Consider the following 18,380-nt stretch of genomic DNA (forward strand, 5'->3'; position numbering starts at 1 on the left):
AAAGGGTTGTAACATTACCTAAATGTTTTCATTCTGATAGCAGTAAGTATAAAGACTTTATTTTATACTCTGTCTCATTGTAAGGAAGTTTAATGCAGTTGTTTTAAGAGCCCACCTTCTGGAGTCAGACTTTCTAGGTTCACATCTGGGCTCCACTACTAAATTATTTTTATTGTGGGCAAGTTACCTAACTGCCTCCTAACCCATGAAAGGAGTGGATGATAGTGCCTACTTTATGCAGATTGTTCTAAGGATTAAGTTACAATGTATGTAAAGTGCTTATTAGCTCAGAGGTTGGTACATGGTAAATTTTCAAATGCTATTTTTATTTATTTTAGAGGTTCTAAAATAAATCACAGTATTATGGGTGTCAGAGTATGTTTATTATTCTTAAGATAGGGAGTTTAAAAAACTAGACGTTCTGGGCTATCATTTAAGTAGCTTTTCAGATATTTATCTTTTTCATGGCAGTTTTCAGTCACATTACTAACCTGGCTATAAGTACCATTAGGGAGAGCTAGATAACTGTTAATGGAAATTTTGTTTAACATTATTTGCTTTGTTCTAACTTAAAATAATTGGCACCATCCTTTCTATTCTAGCCCTTAATCACACAGTCACTAGGATCCAAAACTCAGAGTGTGGAGATAACAAAAATAGACACTGAAAGTAAAATTAAAGGTAAGTGTTTGAATGAAATTTTCATATTAAGAATGAAGCATGCTCAAATATATTATTAGATTTGTTGAAGACATTTGTTATATGGTACTACTTCATCGGAGTGTTAAATCCTCCTAGATGTAAACACCATGAGGTCAAGGATTTTTGTATGCTTTGTACACTGATGTATCTGATACAGTTAGAACTGTGCCTAGAACATAGTAGGCATGTAGTAACTATTTGAATGAATGATTAATGAAATTGTTACTTAATTCAACATACAGTATTGGCCAAAATTATTGAAATCATCTCTAGAAGCTTCTAGTGTACATTTCTTTAGACCAAATAGAGGCTTAATAAGTATTTGTTGAAAGAACCAATTTATAGAAGCTTCATTATTTACATTTTTCATTTTAGCTAAAGAATATTGTAGAACGTTGTTTGCCTATGAAGGTACTAATGAAGATGAACTTACTTTTAAAGAAGGGGAGATAATACAGTTGATAAGTAAGGTAAGACTTTTCTCAGTTTTCAGTGAATCACTTAATTTATTCATAGAAATATTTTTCAGTAGTCTTGCATTCCCACTAGAATGTAAGCTCTAGAAGGGCTGTGACTTTGTCTTGTTTATTTCTGTGACCTGAGAACCTGGCACATAGTAAGTGATCAGAAAGGTTTTTTAAGCAAATGTTTATTGTCTGTCTTTGTTATAATTGATGTATTGGGAATTATTTTTACCATCAAGTTGTGTTTTTTCTGTAACCACACCACCCCCCGCCCCCCAGGGTTCTGTTCTCGTTTCCTATTTTACCTTATTGCATATTTTGCCCCATCTAATGTTTGTTGTAGAGTTTGTAATGTAAAAAGAAAAGGAAGAAAAATAGGGGAACAACTTAAATGTCCATCAATATATAAATGGTTATGAAATGTCATACTATGGAAAATGATGCAGCTATTTCAAAGAATGAGATATCTTTTTATAACTTGGAATGAATTAAGGAAAAAGAAAGCCCTACAGTATTGGGGTGTGGGCAGAGTCCTGTAATAACTGTACTAGAGAAATATTAAAGTTTTTGTTTTTGTTATATCCCTTTAAAGTAATTTTGGAAATTTCTCCCATTGTTTTAAATTGACTTAACAGATTGTTTAGTGTATGTAATTAAAAGAAGTTTTTTCATTGAAGTATAATTGACCTACCACACTATGTTAGTTCCAAGTGTACAGCATAGTGGTTTGATATTTCTATACATCTGTTATTTCTAGTTACCATCTGTCACCAAAGTTATTGCAATATTATTGACTATGCTCCCAGTGTTGTACGTTTCATCCCTGTGACTCATTTATTTTGCAACTGGAAATTTGTACCTCTTAAGCTCCCTCACCTCTTTTAGTCATCCCTCCCAACCTCTTCCCCTCTACCAACCACCAGTATGTTTTCTGTATCTGTGAGCCTGTTTCTGTTTTATTGTTTGTTCATTCCTTTGGTTTTATAGATTCCACCTATAAGTGAGATGGTATTTGTCTTTCTGTCTTATTTCACTTAGCATAAAACCCTTGAGGTCCGTGCATGTTGTCACAAATGGCAACATTTTATTCTTTTTTGTGGCAGAGTCATATTACATTGTAATATACTATATATATATAAAACATATATATACATGGTAATGTACATTTTATATATATATATATATATGAAACACATCTTTATTTAAGATGCTTACTGATATATATTTAAGTTGCTTACATATCTGGGCTATTGTAAAGAATGCTGCCGTGAACATAAAGGTGCATATCTTTTTGAATGAGTGTTTTTGTTTTTGGAAAAATACCAAGAATTAGAGTTGCTGGATCATATGATCTATTTTTAATTTTTGAGAGGTCTCCATTCTGTTTTACATAGCAGCTGCACAAATTTACATTCCTACCAAAAGTGCTCGAGGGGTTCTCTTTTCTCCACATCTTCCCCAACACTTGTTATGTGTTGCAGTTGTGATTATCCTGACCTTTGTGCTTGACCTCCCCAGGGGTGTGGGTCTTGATTATACTGTGTCTCTGCCCCTCCAGCCTGTTTCATTGTGGTTCCTTCTTTATATCTTTAATTGTGGAAATTCTTTTCTGCTAGTCATTCACATTGATAGTTGCTCTTCTGTAAATAGTTTTAATTTTGGAGAGCGTGAGCTCAGGGTCTGCTTACTCTGTCATCTTGACCAGTCCCCCCCAGTGCATATAATTTTTAATACATATGGAGATTAGATTGATAACAACTAATTTCTCATGGAAGGGTATTTGGAAGGAATTGTAGAAGATTCTTTTAATTTCTAAAGCAACTGAATAATGTGATTAATTTTTGGTGTATAAAATGTTGAAAAGAATGTTAAGATACAGTTTGGAAATTTATATTCTCTCACCACCCTCCTCTTCTACTTCCTTTCCTTTTTCCTTTCTCCTCCCTCTCTTTTTTATCCTTGTAAACTGCATTTTAAAAAAAATTATTTGTTTGTTTGTTTATTTATTTCTTTATTTATGTCTGCCCCGGGTCTTAGTTGTGGCACACGGGATCGTCATTGCAGCATGCAGGATCTTCATTGCAGCATGCAGGATCTTCGTTGCGGCACATGGGATCTTTAGTTGTGGCATGCAGGATTCTTAGTTGCAACATGAGGATTTCTTAGTTGAGGCATGCAGACTCTTAGTTGCAGCATGCTTGCGGGATCTAGTTCCCTGACCAGGGATCAAACCCAGGCCCCCTGCATTGGGAGCGTGGAGTCTTACCGACTGAACCACTGGGGAAGTCCCCTGAATTTTTAAATTATTTGACTAATTAAGAAATTAAACTTAATTTTATAACTGCTGCTTGAAGTAATGTGTGGGCAATACATTTTTTTAGGAGGACCTCAAAGTCTGTTAGGTCTTTATTTTTCCTTGTAGAAACAATGGAATTCAGTATTTTCCTATTTTGTTGCTAACTTTTTTCTTATTTAGAGATAACCCCTATTATCTTTATTCTTCATTTTGCGGTTTAGGAGACTGGAGAAGCTGGCTGGTGGAAGGGTGAACTTAATGGTAAAGAAGGAGTATTTCCAGACAATTTTGCTGTTCAGATAAATGAACTGGATAAGGACTTTCCTGTAAGCTTTTCTTTTTCAGTGACGATAATAATTTAAAAAACCTTTTGCCAATATTTCTTAAAAAACAAGTTTTTTACATAGTAACTGAATAATTTTCTGAGGGAATTTCAGATTTATATAATCAGGTGAAAGTTATCTGAATTATGGTAAAACAAAACAGTGTATCAGTTCTGTGCTTTATTCCTGTTTTCCTTTCCCCCTAACTAAAAATTAACTTAGACTTTATTACTTTATTATAATTAAAAGAAAAAAGGCTGCCCATACTGTTTAGACAAATTAGCGCTTGACTGTAAGAAAAATTATATTTTTATTTAATTTTGTTGAAAATTTTTATTTTAAGGTACTATTGATTACTCTTACTCTGTCACTGCATTTTTGGGAGAGTGAGAAGAAGGCTTTGCCTCCTTACAAGATTTAATGTATCTGTCTCACGTCTCACAGTGAATAAAGTGAGACTGAGTCATTCATCAGTGATCTTTTACCTTTCTACAGCTTGATCGCCTATGGAGGGATGAATCTAATTGAGTTTTTAAATTAGAGGGAAAGAGTTATACAGAGAACAGACACACCCCAGCAAGACTGTCTACCGTATTTGATTTAAGTCAATGCAGAAATCTCTAACCTTTGCAGTCTTTCATTTAAAGTAAATTACAAGAGGATAATGTATGAAGGCCTGAGATTCTTCCTTTGCTAGATTTCATTCAGTATTAATTCAACAGCCTTCGGGTGTGCTTTATTTTTATACTCTTGTTAATGAACACATTTTCTTTTTTTTTGGCTTTTATTAGGTGTTTATGTGATATTGATTATCAGTTATTTTTTAATTTGGAGAAACCAAATTCACATACTTAGAAATGTGTCTCAAGTTTTTTAAGGCAAAAATGAGTGAATGTTTTTAAACCCAAGAGAATTTTAATAAACTGAAAAGCAGACCTTTGCCTTTAATCTTCTTTTTGAGAGTTCTGAATAACCAAGAGTGAAAGCTAGATATATTTATTAGCTACTCCTACTCTTTTTAAACAAAGTCTCTTTCTCTCTCCCTTTCCCTGCCACCCCTCCTTCCCCCACAAAAAAAAAACCTCAGTTGTTAAAGAGTGGTAAAATGGTGCATAGGAATCTTAAAATAGGGGAGGCAGGAAAGAATATTTTTGCTCATCATTAAGATTTTTTTAAATTTATCTAACTGAGTGATATTTTTGAAATATTTGAATTTTGATCAAAGAGGCATTTGTTCTAATAGGATATATTTTTCATCTGTGACCTTTTGTGGAGTTGTTTGACTCATGATTTTATAATTTTTGACAGGGATGGGATGAGGAGAGATGTTTATGTAACTTAAATCATTTATGATCAGAACTTAAATCATTTATGATCAGAGTACTTTAACTATAAATATTTAATATGTAAGTGTTTTACAGTTTTCACAATTATTATTTTAATAGAAACCAAAGAAACCACCACCACCTGCAAAGGGTCCAGGTAAGTATGAAACAGATTATTCAGATGGCTATTTTTCATATTTTTAAGTTCTAAAATAGTGAAATTGGGTCTCCTGTAAATCATTTATTTTCTTTTAGCAAAAATTAAATATTATGGTGCTATATATAATTTTTTAAAATATATAAAAATTGAATGTTCACATGTATTAATATCTGTTAGTAATTTTTTTTAAGTACAAACTGTATAAAATAGGAATCTTGAAAATAATTTGGATATTTTTGTTATATGGCATTTTGAGTTAAGAAAATTGACTAAGCTTAAATCTGTAGAAAACAATATATTGAAAAAGAAGACAATATATTTACCTAGTTAATAAGTTATTCTACCTTTTCAGGTGCAATCCATTTTTTAATGCCGCAAACAAATACTGATTTTTTATATACTCTTCCTTCAGAGAGTGTGATAAGACTTCAGCAAACTAGAAGAGTTTAGTTTTTCCTTTTTAAACAGTGGGATAAAGGATGGAGTACCTAGAAGAATTTTCCAGAGTTAGAGTTTTGTAATCTGACTCTATTTCTATAAGTTCTAGCCCTTAATTTTTGATTTTTAAATGTGCTGTCCAATTTTTTTTTCCTTGAAAGATTTGCTCTTTTTTTAGAATAATGCAAGTCCTTCCCTCCTCCATAGTTTCAGCTTTGTGTTTGCTAACCTTATCTGAGAGCAAGGATAAGTTAAAAGTAATTTTTATGGAAGTCGGTACTGGAGCCTTTTTAGCCACTAGTCGTACTGGGCTTTTAAAATTAATTAAAACTAAATAAAATAAAAAAGTTAATTCTGTAGTTGCAGTAGCAGCATTTCAAGTCTCAATGGACAGTACTGAACCACACAAAAACAGAATATTTCCATCATCACAGAAAGTTCTACTGGACAGCGGTATTGTAGAGGATGTGAACTCCTTCATTTGATAAGGAAGGAACTGAGACCACAGAGCTATCACTTTCTAAGGTGATCATGGCAGGTGCAGGATTATATATTGAGCTCAGTGATTCTGGTATATTGTTCATTCTTTTAAACCATATTTTCATCTGATGTTATTTTTTAAACCTTTGCTTTTTAGGAGTATAATTATCTTTGTGCTCTAAAACTTTTTTTTTTTTTTTTTAAATGTTTAAATTTTTTTTAAACCTTTGCTTTTTAGGAGTATAATTATCTTTGTGCTCTAAAACTTTTTTTTTTTTTTTTAATGTATTAACTTTTTTTCCCCTCAGCTCCAAAGCCTGAGCTGACAGGTGCAGAGAAGAAGTATTTTCCTACAAAGCCTGAAGAAAAAGGTGAGGCAAATTCTTCTACTTTCAGAAAAATAATTCCTTTCATTGTCAGTGTAAAGAAAAACATATCTCCACACTGAGTCATTCACACTGATTTTTAACAAGTGTTCATTATTTACTATATAATGCTTGGGGATTTCGAAGAGGGAGTTTGTCAAGATCAATAGGAAATTAAGATTTCTCCTCAAACTGATACCAGTTTACATTCATGAAAAAGTTACACCATCACCTCGGTAAGGATGTAGTATTTAATGTTATTTCAAATAATGTGTAAGAAAACTAAGCATTAAACAGTTATACTCTTATTATTTTCATAGTGTCGCAGTTGAAATACATTTAAAATTTTTTTCTTAGGTATAAGAGTGAGTTCTTACTTAAAACATGTAAGTGATTTATTATGTATTATTTAATTTTCACTGCATATAAACTGCATATATTTGTCATATAAACTTGGAAAGGTATTCCAACATACCATATGTATTTTGTTTAAAAACATTACTTGTTATTGTTAAGACCACCTTCTCTTTGTACACAAAGATCTGCATTGGTTGTATCTAGTAGATTAGGTTGTATATTCTTGCAAAAACTTGAATACTGTTGCAGAATACTTTTGTTTCTACTGCCTGTATTGTTTCTACTTCCTATCCTTGTCTCTTGCTTAAAGTGTTACTGTATTCTCTTAACTGATTTCTCTCATTTTAGTTCCTTGTCCGGCTTCTATTTCAGATTCATTCTTTAAAGACTGTTTTTCAGAAGTTTCAGATTCACAGCAAAACTGAGCAGAAAGTACAGAGTTCCCATATTCTTGCTGCCCCACACATGCACAGCCTCCCCCACCGTCAGCATCCTGCACGATAATGGTGCACTTGTTACAGTCAGCGCACCTCCATTGACACATCATTACCATTGAGTCCATAGTGTACATTAGGGGTCACTTCTGGGGTTGTACATTTCATGAGTTTGGACAAATGTATAATTGTAATATCATACAGAATAGTCTCATCTCTTTAAAATTCCTCTGTGTTCTGTGCTTTCATCCCTCTCTTCCCCCAACCCCTGACAGCCACTGATCTTTTTATTTTCTCCATATTTTTGCTTTTTCAGAATGTCATAGAGTTGGAGTCATACACTATGTAGCTTTTACACATTGTCTTCTTTCACTTTGTAATACACATTTAAGGTTTATCCATGTATTTTCATGGCTTAATAGCTCATTTCTTTTCAGTGTTGATTAATATTCCAGTGTCCAGATGTATCACCGTTTATCCATTCACTTACTGAAGGACATCTTGGTTGCTTTCAGGCTTTGGCAGTTATGAATAATGCTGCTATAAACCTTGCATACTTTTTGTGTGTACATAAGTTTTCAGTTCACTTGGGTAAATACCAAGGAATGTAATTGTTTGTTCATATGGTAAGAGTATGTTTAGTTTTGTAAGAAGTTGCTAAATTGTCTTCCAAAGTGTCTGCACCATTTTGCATTCCCACCAGCAATGAATGAGAGTTCCTGTTGCTCCACGTCCTGGTCAGCATTTGGTGTTGTCAGGAACTGATCCCAAATTATTCAGTACATTTTTGGTATCATCTTCTACTCTTTTCATTCACTAAATGTAGCAACCACACTCTTGACTCTGAATATCATACACCTTCATAGCTTTATCTCTCTCATGATCTGTGCTCAGCATGGAAAGTTTTTATATCCCCAACTCCCCTTGTTTTTGCATTTGAGATTTTTAAATTTAGAGGCAAAAACAATTTATATTTAATAAAGATATTTCTTAATCTCAGATTAGTCCTTTGTGATATAGCTGTTGTTAGGTCCAAGTCTTGGATCAGTTTATTTTGGTACTTGGTTATAATATCTCATGAAAAACTCATCATACAAAGATACATAGAACCAAATGTAAGAAGTATGTTACTGGCTTTATTATCTTCATTATGATATTTCTTTTATAGTCCCCTTCATCAAGTAGGTAAGGGTTTTGTTAAAATTAAGAATATGGCTTTTTATATTCCCTGAAATCAGTCAGTTGATCTTATAAATAAAATGAAAGGTAATGCATTTGTATTACATTTATTTGCTCAAAATCCTGGCCATGATGAAGTTTCAGGGACTGAATTTGTCCCCCTGAGTTAGACAACTAGAAAACTGGACAAAATACTTACAACAGTGGTTTTAGACATTGGACAACAGGTAGCATAGGACTGTTATCACTGAAACCAATGAGGCATACCCTAAAATTACCCCTAGCTTATTGTCTAGAAGCAGTTTTGAGGCAGCAGAAAGGAGAAAGCCAAACAGAGCCCAGTATTCATAGAGAATTGAGGTAATAGGAGTTTAAGGAGGCCAAGGCAGCTGTAGTTTGTGGGACAAGAGTGCCAGAATGGAAGGAACTGCATAGAGTACTGAGAGAGCTCTACAGGGCTTACCATGAGGCTTTGGCTGAGTACTGAATTACATACATGTGAAAGGAAAATTTCCATAGCTGGAGAAATAACTGCTGGAAGACATTTGATGAAACAGTTTCTGGAACTCACAAATAGTTCATGTTCCCATGAGCCACAAGACCTCATAATGCATTGAAGTCCATAAAAGGATGTATTAGCTTAGACTAAAGGCCTACCTTGGAAACAGATCAATCTAATTCCAGAATGCTTTACATTATAATATAACAAAATCTAGCACCCAAGAGGATAGAATTCACAATGCCCATTATCTGATCAAAAATTATCAGACATGGAAAGAAGCAAGAAAATAGCAACCAAAAGAGAAGTCAGTCAATTTAAACAGACCCGGAAATATCAAGAGATGATGGAAATAGCAGAAAGAACATTCAAATAGCTATTATAAATGTAGCCCGTGTGTTCAGTAAAGTAGAAGAAAACACAAACATGATGATGGTGAGAGAAATGGAAAATATAAAAAAGACCCAAATTGAAATTTTGCAGACGAAGAGTACAGCATCTGAAATGAAAGACATTGGATGGAATTACCAGCAGTTTGGAGACTACAGAAGGAAATATTAGTGAACTGGAAGACGTAGCAGTAGAAGCTATCTAAAATATATAGAAAAAAGACTAGAAAAAAATGAACAACACATCAGTGACCTCAGTGACAGTATCAAGTGGTTTTACTTATGTGTAAATGGAGTCCCTGAGGAAATGAAGAGAGGGGACAGAAAAAATATGTGAAGAAATAATGGTTGAAAAATCTTTAGATTTGGTGCAAATTTTAAGCCCACAGATCCAAGGAGCTCAGTGAACTCCAAGCAGAAAAAACATAAAGGAAATCACCTTAAGGCACATCATCATAAATTCTATGAAAAGCAGTGATAAAGAGAAAAACATAAAGTCTGCAAGAAAATAATTGTCAACCTTGAATTCTCTACCTGGCAAAAATACTTTTCAGGCAATGGAGGCAAAACTAAAACTTACAGAAAAAAATCTGAGAGAATTCTTTGCTAGTAGACCTCTATGTACTACACAGGGAATGTTAACAGAGGTTCTTTTTGGCAGAAGGAAAATGATGCTGTTTTGGCATTTGGATGTACACAAAGTAATGAAGAATGCCAGAAGTGGTAAATATGTGAGTAAATAGAAAAGACCTTTTTCCCCTTATTTCTAAATCTTAACACCACCACCAAAACTCTTCACTGGAAAGATTTTAAAACTTACTATAAAGTGTTGATTTCAAAGTTTAGGTGTGCAAATGTAAGCACTTTGTAAATAAGTGAAACAAGGCAAATATAACAAGGGAAGCAATTCTTAATGTTGTCAAAATGTTCTCATTAACCTGACATGGCTTTAATAGATCTGGTGCAAGAAATAAGAAAAGTGTCAGGCATTGCCTATTAACGGGCATTGGGGGAGAGAGCCACTGTCAGTTCCGAGGGTCTGAATATTATTGACATAGATTAAATTATTTCTTTAAAAATAAACATAAGTTTATCTCTCTTCTTGTTCCAGAGTCAACAGAGAGCTTTTTCAAACCATGGCTAGGGCCACTTTGAGGAGCCTTAAGCCTTCTTACAGGAGAAACGGTGTATGCCACCAGTGTGTGCGTTCATTACTTTGATCTCTCTTTTGATCTCAGTTTCACAGAGTATGTCCTTTGAAAAGTCCTGCCATATTGAGGAGGATTAAAAAGAGCTAGCAGAAAACATGAAACGAATCACCCTATTGCCCTTGATTCTTAGGTGACGCCCCATTATTTCATGGGATACTTTCCCAAATCCTAAGAATGGAGTTTAAACCCTCACTGTCTACTCGCTGCCCAAGCCACCACATGGGTTTTCTCAAATCTGCTTAGCAGTGTCATTCTCACTGTTTGCTCAGAGGTACCTCGAATGCTTGCCATGCATGTTGCCCCCCAAGAGAGTAATGATAGCAACAGTTTGGAGCACAAGTTTTTCTCCTGCTTTTGGGGAAGACTTTCTTGGACATACCTTTCAGTAGCCTGCTTCATTCTTATCAACGTATGAAAAAGTTATTCAGATTCATTACTCAGCAAGGGAATATAATTTTAAACCAAAGTAAGATTCTCACCAAAATGGGTGAAATTTTTAAAAAGACTAACAATACGAAATGTTGGTGAGGATACAGATTCTCAGAACTCTTATACACTGTAGGTGGGAATGTAAACTGTTATATCTACTCTTGAGAACTAAAGTTGAATAAATCTATATACCCTGTTACCCAGCACTTTTACTCCTAATTATATACTCACAAGAAATGTGTGTTCCATATGTACACCAAAAGACTCAAATAAGAAAGTTTATCATAGCATTATTAACACTGACCATCAATTGGAAACAACACAAACGTCCATCAGTAGTTGAATGGATAAAAAAATTGAAGTATATTCCTATGCCAGGATACTATATATATAGCATAGCAACAAATGAATGAGGTAGAGTTTCACACAGCAGCATATTATGATTTCAGTGGTGTAAAATTAAAATATTCAAAAGTGATCTATGGTGTTAGAAGATACCTTTGGATGGGAGCATTGAGGTAGTGATTGGGGAGAGGCATGAGGGGAAGGAACTTAATGTGGCTAAGGTTCAGTTCTTGGCCGGAGTGGTGGTTACTCAGGTGTGTTCCTGTGATGATAACTTCTTGAACTTTGTACTTAGGCTTTTGAAAATACATTATATTTCAGTTTAAGTCACTTCAGTGAGATAAATATGGGTAGATTTTTTTTTTGTCCTGAATTTTTCTAAAATATTAGGAAAATAGATTCAGTTAAGAACATACTTGCTACTTTTTGCATAGTACTGTGTTTTTCTCTAATGCATCTCCAAACGACCAGTGATAAAAAATGGAATATTTGACTTTTTAGTCAGAATTTATGGACTTGTAATCATTCATGCTTTAGTACCAGTATTATTCCTTATTTTTAAATTCTTATTCATGCATCAGGGAACTAACCCTAATTTGAATTAATGAATGGATTAACCTAGTATGATGTATAGTGTTAGTAATGTATTGCTATATTCTGTAGTAAATAAGATAGGGCATATTTGTTATTTTGCTGTATTTTGTTAACTGTCATATATTTTAGTTGTTTTAATAAAAAATTTCTTTATATGCTTATAATTTTTTGTATGTTAAGTTATCATAACATCTGTATCTTACATATATCTTCTTTTGGGCATTTGGATAGCTAACATAAGAATTTTTTCCTTAAATCCAAATTTCATTTTGTTTTTTTGACCAATCTCTAGCTAAACTTAAATTCTTTGCACAGTTGGATATCCACATGCAAAAGAAAAAAGTTGAACCCCTGCCTCATACCATATACAAAATTTGACTAAAAATGGATCATTCACCTAAATATAAGAGGTATAAAACTAAAACTTTTAGGAGAAAATATAGGGGTAATTCTTCATGGTCTTGGGTTTGGCAGTGGATTCTTAGCTATGACACCAAAAGCACAGAAACAAAAGAAAAAATAGTTAAATTGGATTTTATTAAAAATTAAAAACTTTTGTGCAGCAAAGGATATTATCAAGGAAGTAAAAAGACAGACTACAGAATGGGAGAAAATATTTACAAGCCCTATATCCAATATCTGAAGTATGAAAAGGGTCCAGTATCTGGAATATATAAAGAACTATTATAGCTCACCAACAGAAAGATAATCCAATAAAAAAATGTGCAAAGAACTGTAATAGAATTTTTCTAAATGAGATATACAAATGACTAACAAGCCTATGGCAAGATGTTCATCATTAGTCATTAGAAATGCAAACCAGAACCACATTGAGCTAGCTACCACTTCACACCCACTAGGATGTCTGTAATAATAATAAAAACTGAAAATAACAAGTATTGGCAAGGATGTGGAGAAATTGGACCCCTTGTGGCCCTAGTAGAGGAGGGAATGGGGAGTAGCTGATTATTGAGAACAGAATTTTCTTTCGGGGTGATGAAAAGGTTTTGGAACTAGATAGAGGTGGTGGTTGCATAACATTGTGAATGTACTAACTGGCACTGAGTTGTTCACTTTAAAATGGTTAATTCTATGTTAGGTAAATGTAACCTCAATAAAAATAAATAAATCTAGTACTCAAACACATTGCCATCATATATTAGTTATATAATAAATCAACATATAGTAGTAGTTGGTTTAGTTATGGATATACCTGGAATGGTGAATCTTATTTTTGTCACCTTTGATTTCCAGCAATATTGAATGTGTTCTTTTGTTTTAGACTAACCTATAGGAATTGAATTGATTTCAAGCTGTTATTTATTTATTTATTTGGCTGCGACTCACAGTATGCCGGATCTTAGTTCCTAGACCACGGATCGAACCCTTGCCCTCTGCAGTGGCAAACAGAGTCCTAACCATTGGCCCACCAGGGAATTCCACAAGCTGTTATTTACATATTTGTTAAAAGAAGTATATTCATTTAATCCGTGAACTTCTATTTAATTTATCATTTAACATTTTCCCTGATGTTTTATCTAAAATATCTTTCTTTTAATATTTTCTAGAAATAAGTTTGGCTAACTGTTATAACTCTGATAATGATGGCTCTATCGGCTTATAGTTAGAATTGGGGAGTTGGCTTTCACTTCTGGTGGTGTAATTACATGATGTGCTTGTACAGTTTGAAGCCATATAGAGATGGATTTTTGTACCAAATGATGACGAGGGTTTAAAAGACTAAGCTGTATTTTCAAACGATCCAAGGAAGCTGTACATAAATGATAAAACTGAAACAACAGCATTTTGTACTTTCATTGTTGTTAGATGAAATCAGATATTTTTAACAAGGGGTTTACCCCTGGCCTTCATTGTATTTTGTTTTTGTTTTTGTTTTTTAATTTGGCCTCTTATCAGTTTTGACTGCTGTTTGGTTTTGGCCAAGTACTTTCTTTTTTAAATATTTATTTATTTATTTATTTATTTATTTATTTATTTATTTATTTTATTTGGCTGCTGTTGGGTCTTGGTTGCTGCACGCGGGCTTTCTCTAGTTGCAGCAAGTAGGGGCTACTCTTTGTTGCGGTGCTCAGGCTTCTCACTGTGGTGGCTTCTCTTGTGGAGCGTGGGCTCTAGACGCGTGGGCTTCATTAGTTGCACGCAGGCTCAGTTAGTTGTGGCTCACGGGCCCTAGAGCACAGGATTAGTAGTTGTGGCGCATGGGCTTAGTTGCTCCGTGGCATGTGAGATCTTCCCAGACCAGGGCTCAAACCCATGTCCCTTGCATTGGCAGGCGGATTCTTAACCACTGTGCCACCAGGGAAGCCCTCAGCCTTCAGTGTTTGTTCCAGATTCATAATTACTGGTTTCTGATTGATAAGAAATCTCATGAAATTATTTGTGGTCCTGTGATAGACATTCTTTTCAAAGACCTAGTAAATCTTGAAAAGTACTCAGTATTGCTCTTGGGAGCTTTCTTATTTTTGCATATATGCCTTACAATATATTTTTGCTGACTGCTGTATCATGAATATCTCATATGTGTGCACACGTGTCAGATTTAATACCCATTCTTAGTACCTGAAAGATCAGAAACTAAGTATGTCATTATGTATAGAACTATGCCTTTTTGGTGATAAAATTGTTTTTATTAACATGGCATGACATTGTCCTTAATGTTTTTTTCCCAGCATATTTTCTTATCCGTTTCATAGAATTATTAAATGAAATGGTACTAATAAAATTCCTAATACAATGATAAGAATTATAAGTATAAGCCTGTAATTTTTTCATCTGTGACTAATCAATCTAGCCTGTTTGTCTTAAAATTATTTTTTGTCATCATGATTATTTTTAAATAAGTACATTAAATGGCACTAGAGTTCCTACTCATTTTTAGTTCTCTATACTTCAGTTTCAGAAAGTGATCTAGATAGAAGTCTAGATAATATTGTTCTCTGCTTAAAGTAAAATCATACATGATTGTATTTGAGTAGACTACCAGCCCTAAAAGCAAAGGGTGGTGGGAAGACAGGAAAAAGCAGGCATTATTTGTTGATCAGAAGCTTATTAGTGGTCCTCCTTCCCACCAAAGTAGTTTTTTTTAAAGGATAGTTAGGATTATTAAATTATAATTTTAAAACGGATAAAACAGTGCACACGTACACGAATAGTGTCTCTTTCTGTTTCACACCTTTCCAGCCTGACATTAGCTTTAAGAAATAGGAAAACCTAAACAGTTCTGATGGTTAGTGCCCTACTAAATATTTTTAAATAATCAGATGAAAAGTCAGTGCTGGAACAGAAACCTTCTAAACCAGCTGCTCCACAAGTCCCACCCAAGAAGCCTACTCCACCCGCCAAAGCCAATAATTTACTGCGATCTCCTGGAACAGTGTACCCAAAGCGACCTGAAAAACCGGTTCCTCCACCACCTCCTGTAGCCAAGTAAGTTTTATCTAATTTGAAGTTAGTTTATTGATTTACCTGCCTTTGACATAATTGGCCCTACTGCCTTTCTAAATGTCAAAGTAATTTTTAAAGTATTTGCTTTTCATATTTTTTGTAGAGACTGTAATCTGTGTTAAATGTTAATCTTAGATTCATACTAGGTGAATATACTCATGTTAAGCTGTTTTACATTTCTTATTTTATTATGATTGGTCTTAGGGTAGAGGTTTATGTTTATGGAAATAATTTTATAATAAAGACAAGAAAGAAAATCAGTATTATGGTATAACATCTTTAGTGTCATTATTATTATTATTATTTTTTAATTATTTAATTATTTGGCTGTGCCAGGTCTTAGTTGCGGCATGTGGGATCTTTTAGTGGCGGCATGTGGGCTCTTAGTTGCAGCATGCAGGATATAGCTCCCTGACCAGGGATCGTACCCGGGCCCCCTGCATTGGGAGTGTGGAGTCTTAACCACTGGACCACCAGGGAAGTCCCTCTTTAGTGTCATTAAATCACAGTGTTAAAAGATGGTCATGCTTTACATACAAATGATTTTTGCATGTGTTTGATTTTTCTCATTTTAGGATTAATGGAGACGTTTCTACCATTTTATCAAAATTTGAAACTGAGCCAGTATCAAAACCAAAGCTAGATTCTGAACAGTTACCACTTAGACCAAAATCAGTAGACCTAGATACATTTACAGTTAGAAGCTCTAAAGAAACAGGTAAGTTAACATGTGGAAAAGTGGTGCATAAAAAGAAGTTGCAAATGTAGTTTTCAGAAACTATTTAAAATAAGAAATTCGTGTATGTAATTTGTGTGTGGATACATACAGTGGAAATTTATTAAAATTTTTAAAAATCTCTGAAGTTGAAATAGAAAAATAAAACTGAAAGAATATAAATGGGCAAGGTATTTATGGTTCACATAAGCTTTCTCACTGGTCAGAGAACGGAGATGGATGTTAAAGATCAGTTATTTATCATTCTATCCCTTTATAATGGAATGACCATACCATCTAACTTAAGCAGATGTGAGTGACATAGACTTTCAGTGCCCACACTAGATTATATTTAAGAAGACTATTTTTATTTTTCCACTTAAATTTCAAGATACTTTTGTTTCCAATTCTGGAAAATAGGCTTTCTTATGCCTGTCTCTCTCTCTCCCTCTCTCTCTCTATATATATCTGTCTATCTCAGCAGGCTTTACTTCTTTAGCTAAATATTATTCCTTAAGCTTTAGGACTGATTTTTCAGCCCATTAATCATCTTTGTCTCCTGTTTTTTTATACTTCTCAGTTGTAAAATGGAATACTTGAAACAGAAAAGTCTTTTTTTTTTTTTTTTTTGCTTCAGAGAAGTCTTGATACAAGGTCTCACTGTTAAAGGCATTGCACCATCATTACTTTGTGGTAATGGTTATTTTATAGCACTTTGCTTTCGTTTTTAGTTTTTTAACTTTTTTTTTTTTTTTTTCCCCCCGGTACGTGGGCCTCTCACTGTTGTGGCCTCTCCCGTTGCGGAGCACAGGCTCCGGACGCGTAGGCTCAGCGGCCATGGCTCACGGGCCCAGCCGCTCCACGGCATGTGGGATCTTCCCGGACCGGGGCACGAACCCGTGTCCCCTGCATCGGCAGGCAGACTCTCAACCACTGCGCCACCAGGGAAGCCCCCCAAGTTAACAGTTCTTTACATTTAAACTTGAAGGCCAGTTACACTAAGATTTTTTTTGTCACTCTATTGTAAAATGTGCTACGTATTACCTTTCAAATTTTTTAGGTGATTTTATTTTTCTTCGTTCTCTTTAGTTTGTCAGTACAAAAGCTCTAACCTAAGCATAGTCTCCTTCAGTTTTTTAATTGGAACGTCTTATAGATCTTTCATCATGTATTTGGAGCCTACCTGATCTGGATGAAGCCATAGTCATCAATCATTTCTGGAAATTGAGATGTTGATTGTATTTTAGAGACAGTCACTCAAATATATTCAGTATGTTTTTGGTGAAAATTGTTCTAATTTACTGTTAGTTAAATAAAAAACAAAAAAACTTCGTGTTTTTTTAAAATATCCTTTAATTTTTTAAAAATTGAGGTTAGTGGTAAAAAATGTAATTCTGTTAGTTCTTACTGTTTTCTGTTTGATTTAAAATGTAGCTAGAAATGTGTTTTCAAAAGTAATAGAGAAAAAAATTTAAGCACACACTTATAACTCTGGATATCAAAAATCCATAGGTATTATCTTTTGAATTTCCACAATTTTCTGCAGTCTTTCTTTATCAGAAGTCTTAAATTTTGATGAGTCTCTTTGGGAGCTGAAAGAGTAATATTTAGAGCTTATTATTTTTTTCTGTATTTTTTGTTACTTTGTATCATTCTTCAACATTTGCTTTATTTAGTTTTCTCAAAGTCGTGGAAATTACCAAAAAAATTTAAGTCAGTTAAAACAAATTTTCACTTTTTTTCCAAACTTTATATATGATTACCAGCAAGCTTTATTTCCTTTGGTACATTTCTAAATACCATGTAACAATGTCAGACTATTGGTGGTTGAAAAGTTCTATTTTTTTCCTTTGTAATTTAGTCCCATTTCTTTTCTTATATCCATAGCTATTATTTATTCTTCATTAAAAATGAGAAGCTTTGTGGAACAGAGTTTGAAAATTTCTAACTTCTAGTTTGCTTTTTTGTTGAAATAAATAAGGAAGTAATTTAGAGGTGCTGAGACACATATACGGTCAAAAAACTAACAGCTGAGTTCCAAGTTGCAGTCTTTATATCTTCCACTACCACACTGCCTTTGGTGTACTGCACTTACACCCTATAAAGTTCAGAAAATATAAATTTTGGAAATTGAGTAGCAAATATTTACTGAACAGCTGTGTATTTGCAGTAGTGTTTTGGGCACAAATAGTATGCTAAGATAAAAGGCA

At 33.8% G+C, this 18,380-nt stretch overlaps 1 protein-coding gene across 3 annotated transcripts in view; it reads left to right on the forward strand.

The window, feature by feature from the left end:
• CD2AP (CD2 associated protein) overlaps positions 1-18,380 on the forward strand; it is a 110,062-nt gene that overhangs the window by 75,132 nt on the left and 16,550 nt on the right. For 2 of the 3 annotated variants that reach the window (XM_007127386.4, XM_007127385.4), the window contains exons 7-13: positions 603-681; positions 1,078-1,172; positions 3,684-3,788; positions 5,231-5,267; positions 6,497-6,559; positions 15,272-15,437; positions 16,031-16,173. In XM_007127386.4, the coding sequence (XP_007127448.1) occupies positions 603-681; positions 1,078-1,172; positions 3,684-3,788; positions 5,231-5,267; positions 6,497-6,559; positions 15,272-15,437; positions 16,031-16,173 (688 nt within the window). The remainder of the gene's footprint in view (positions 1-602; positions 682-1,077; positions 1,173-3,683; positions 3,789-5,230; positions 5,268-6,496; positions 6,560-15,271; positions 15,438-16,030; positions 16,174-18,380) is intronic. The other variant, XM_028478510.2, reaches the window with a different exon arrangement.

The sequence above is a fragment of the Physeter macrocephalus genome, chromosome 18, assembly GCF_002837175.3.
Source record: "Physeter macrocephalus isolate SW-GA chromosome 18, ASM283717v5, whole genome shotgun sequence".
NCBI classification, from domain to species: Eukaryota; Metazoa; Chordata; class Mammalia; order Artiodactyla; family Physeteridae; genus Physeter; species Physeter macrocephalus.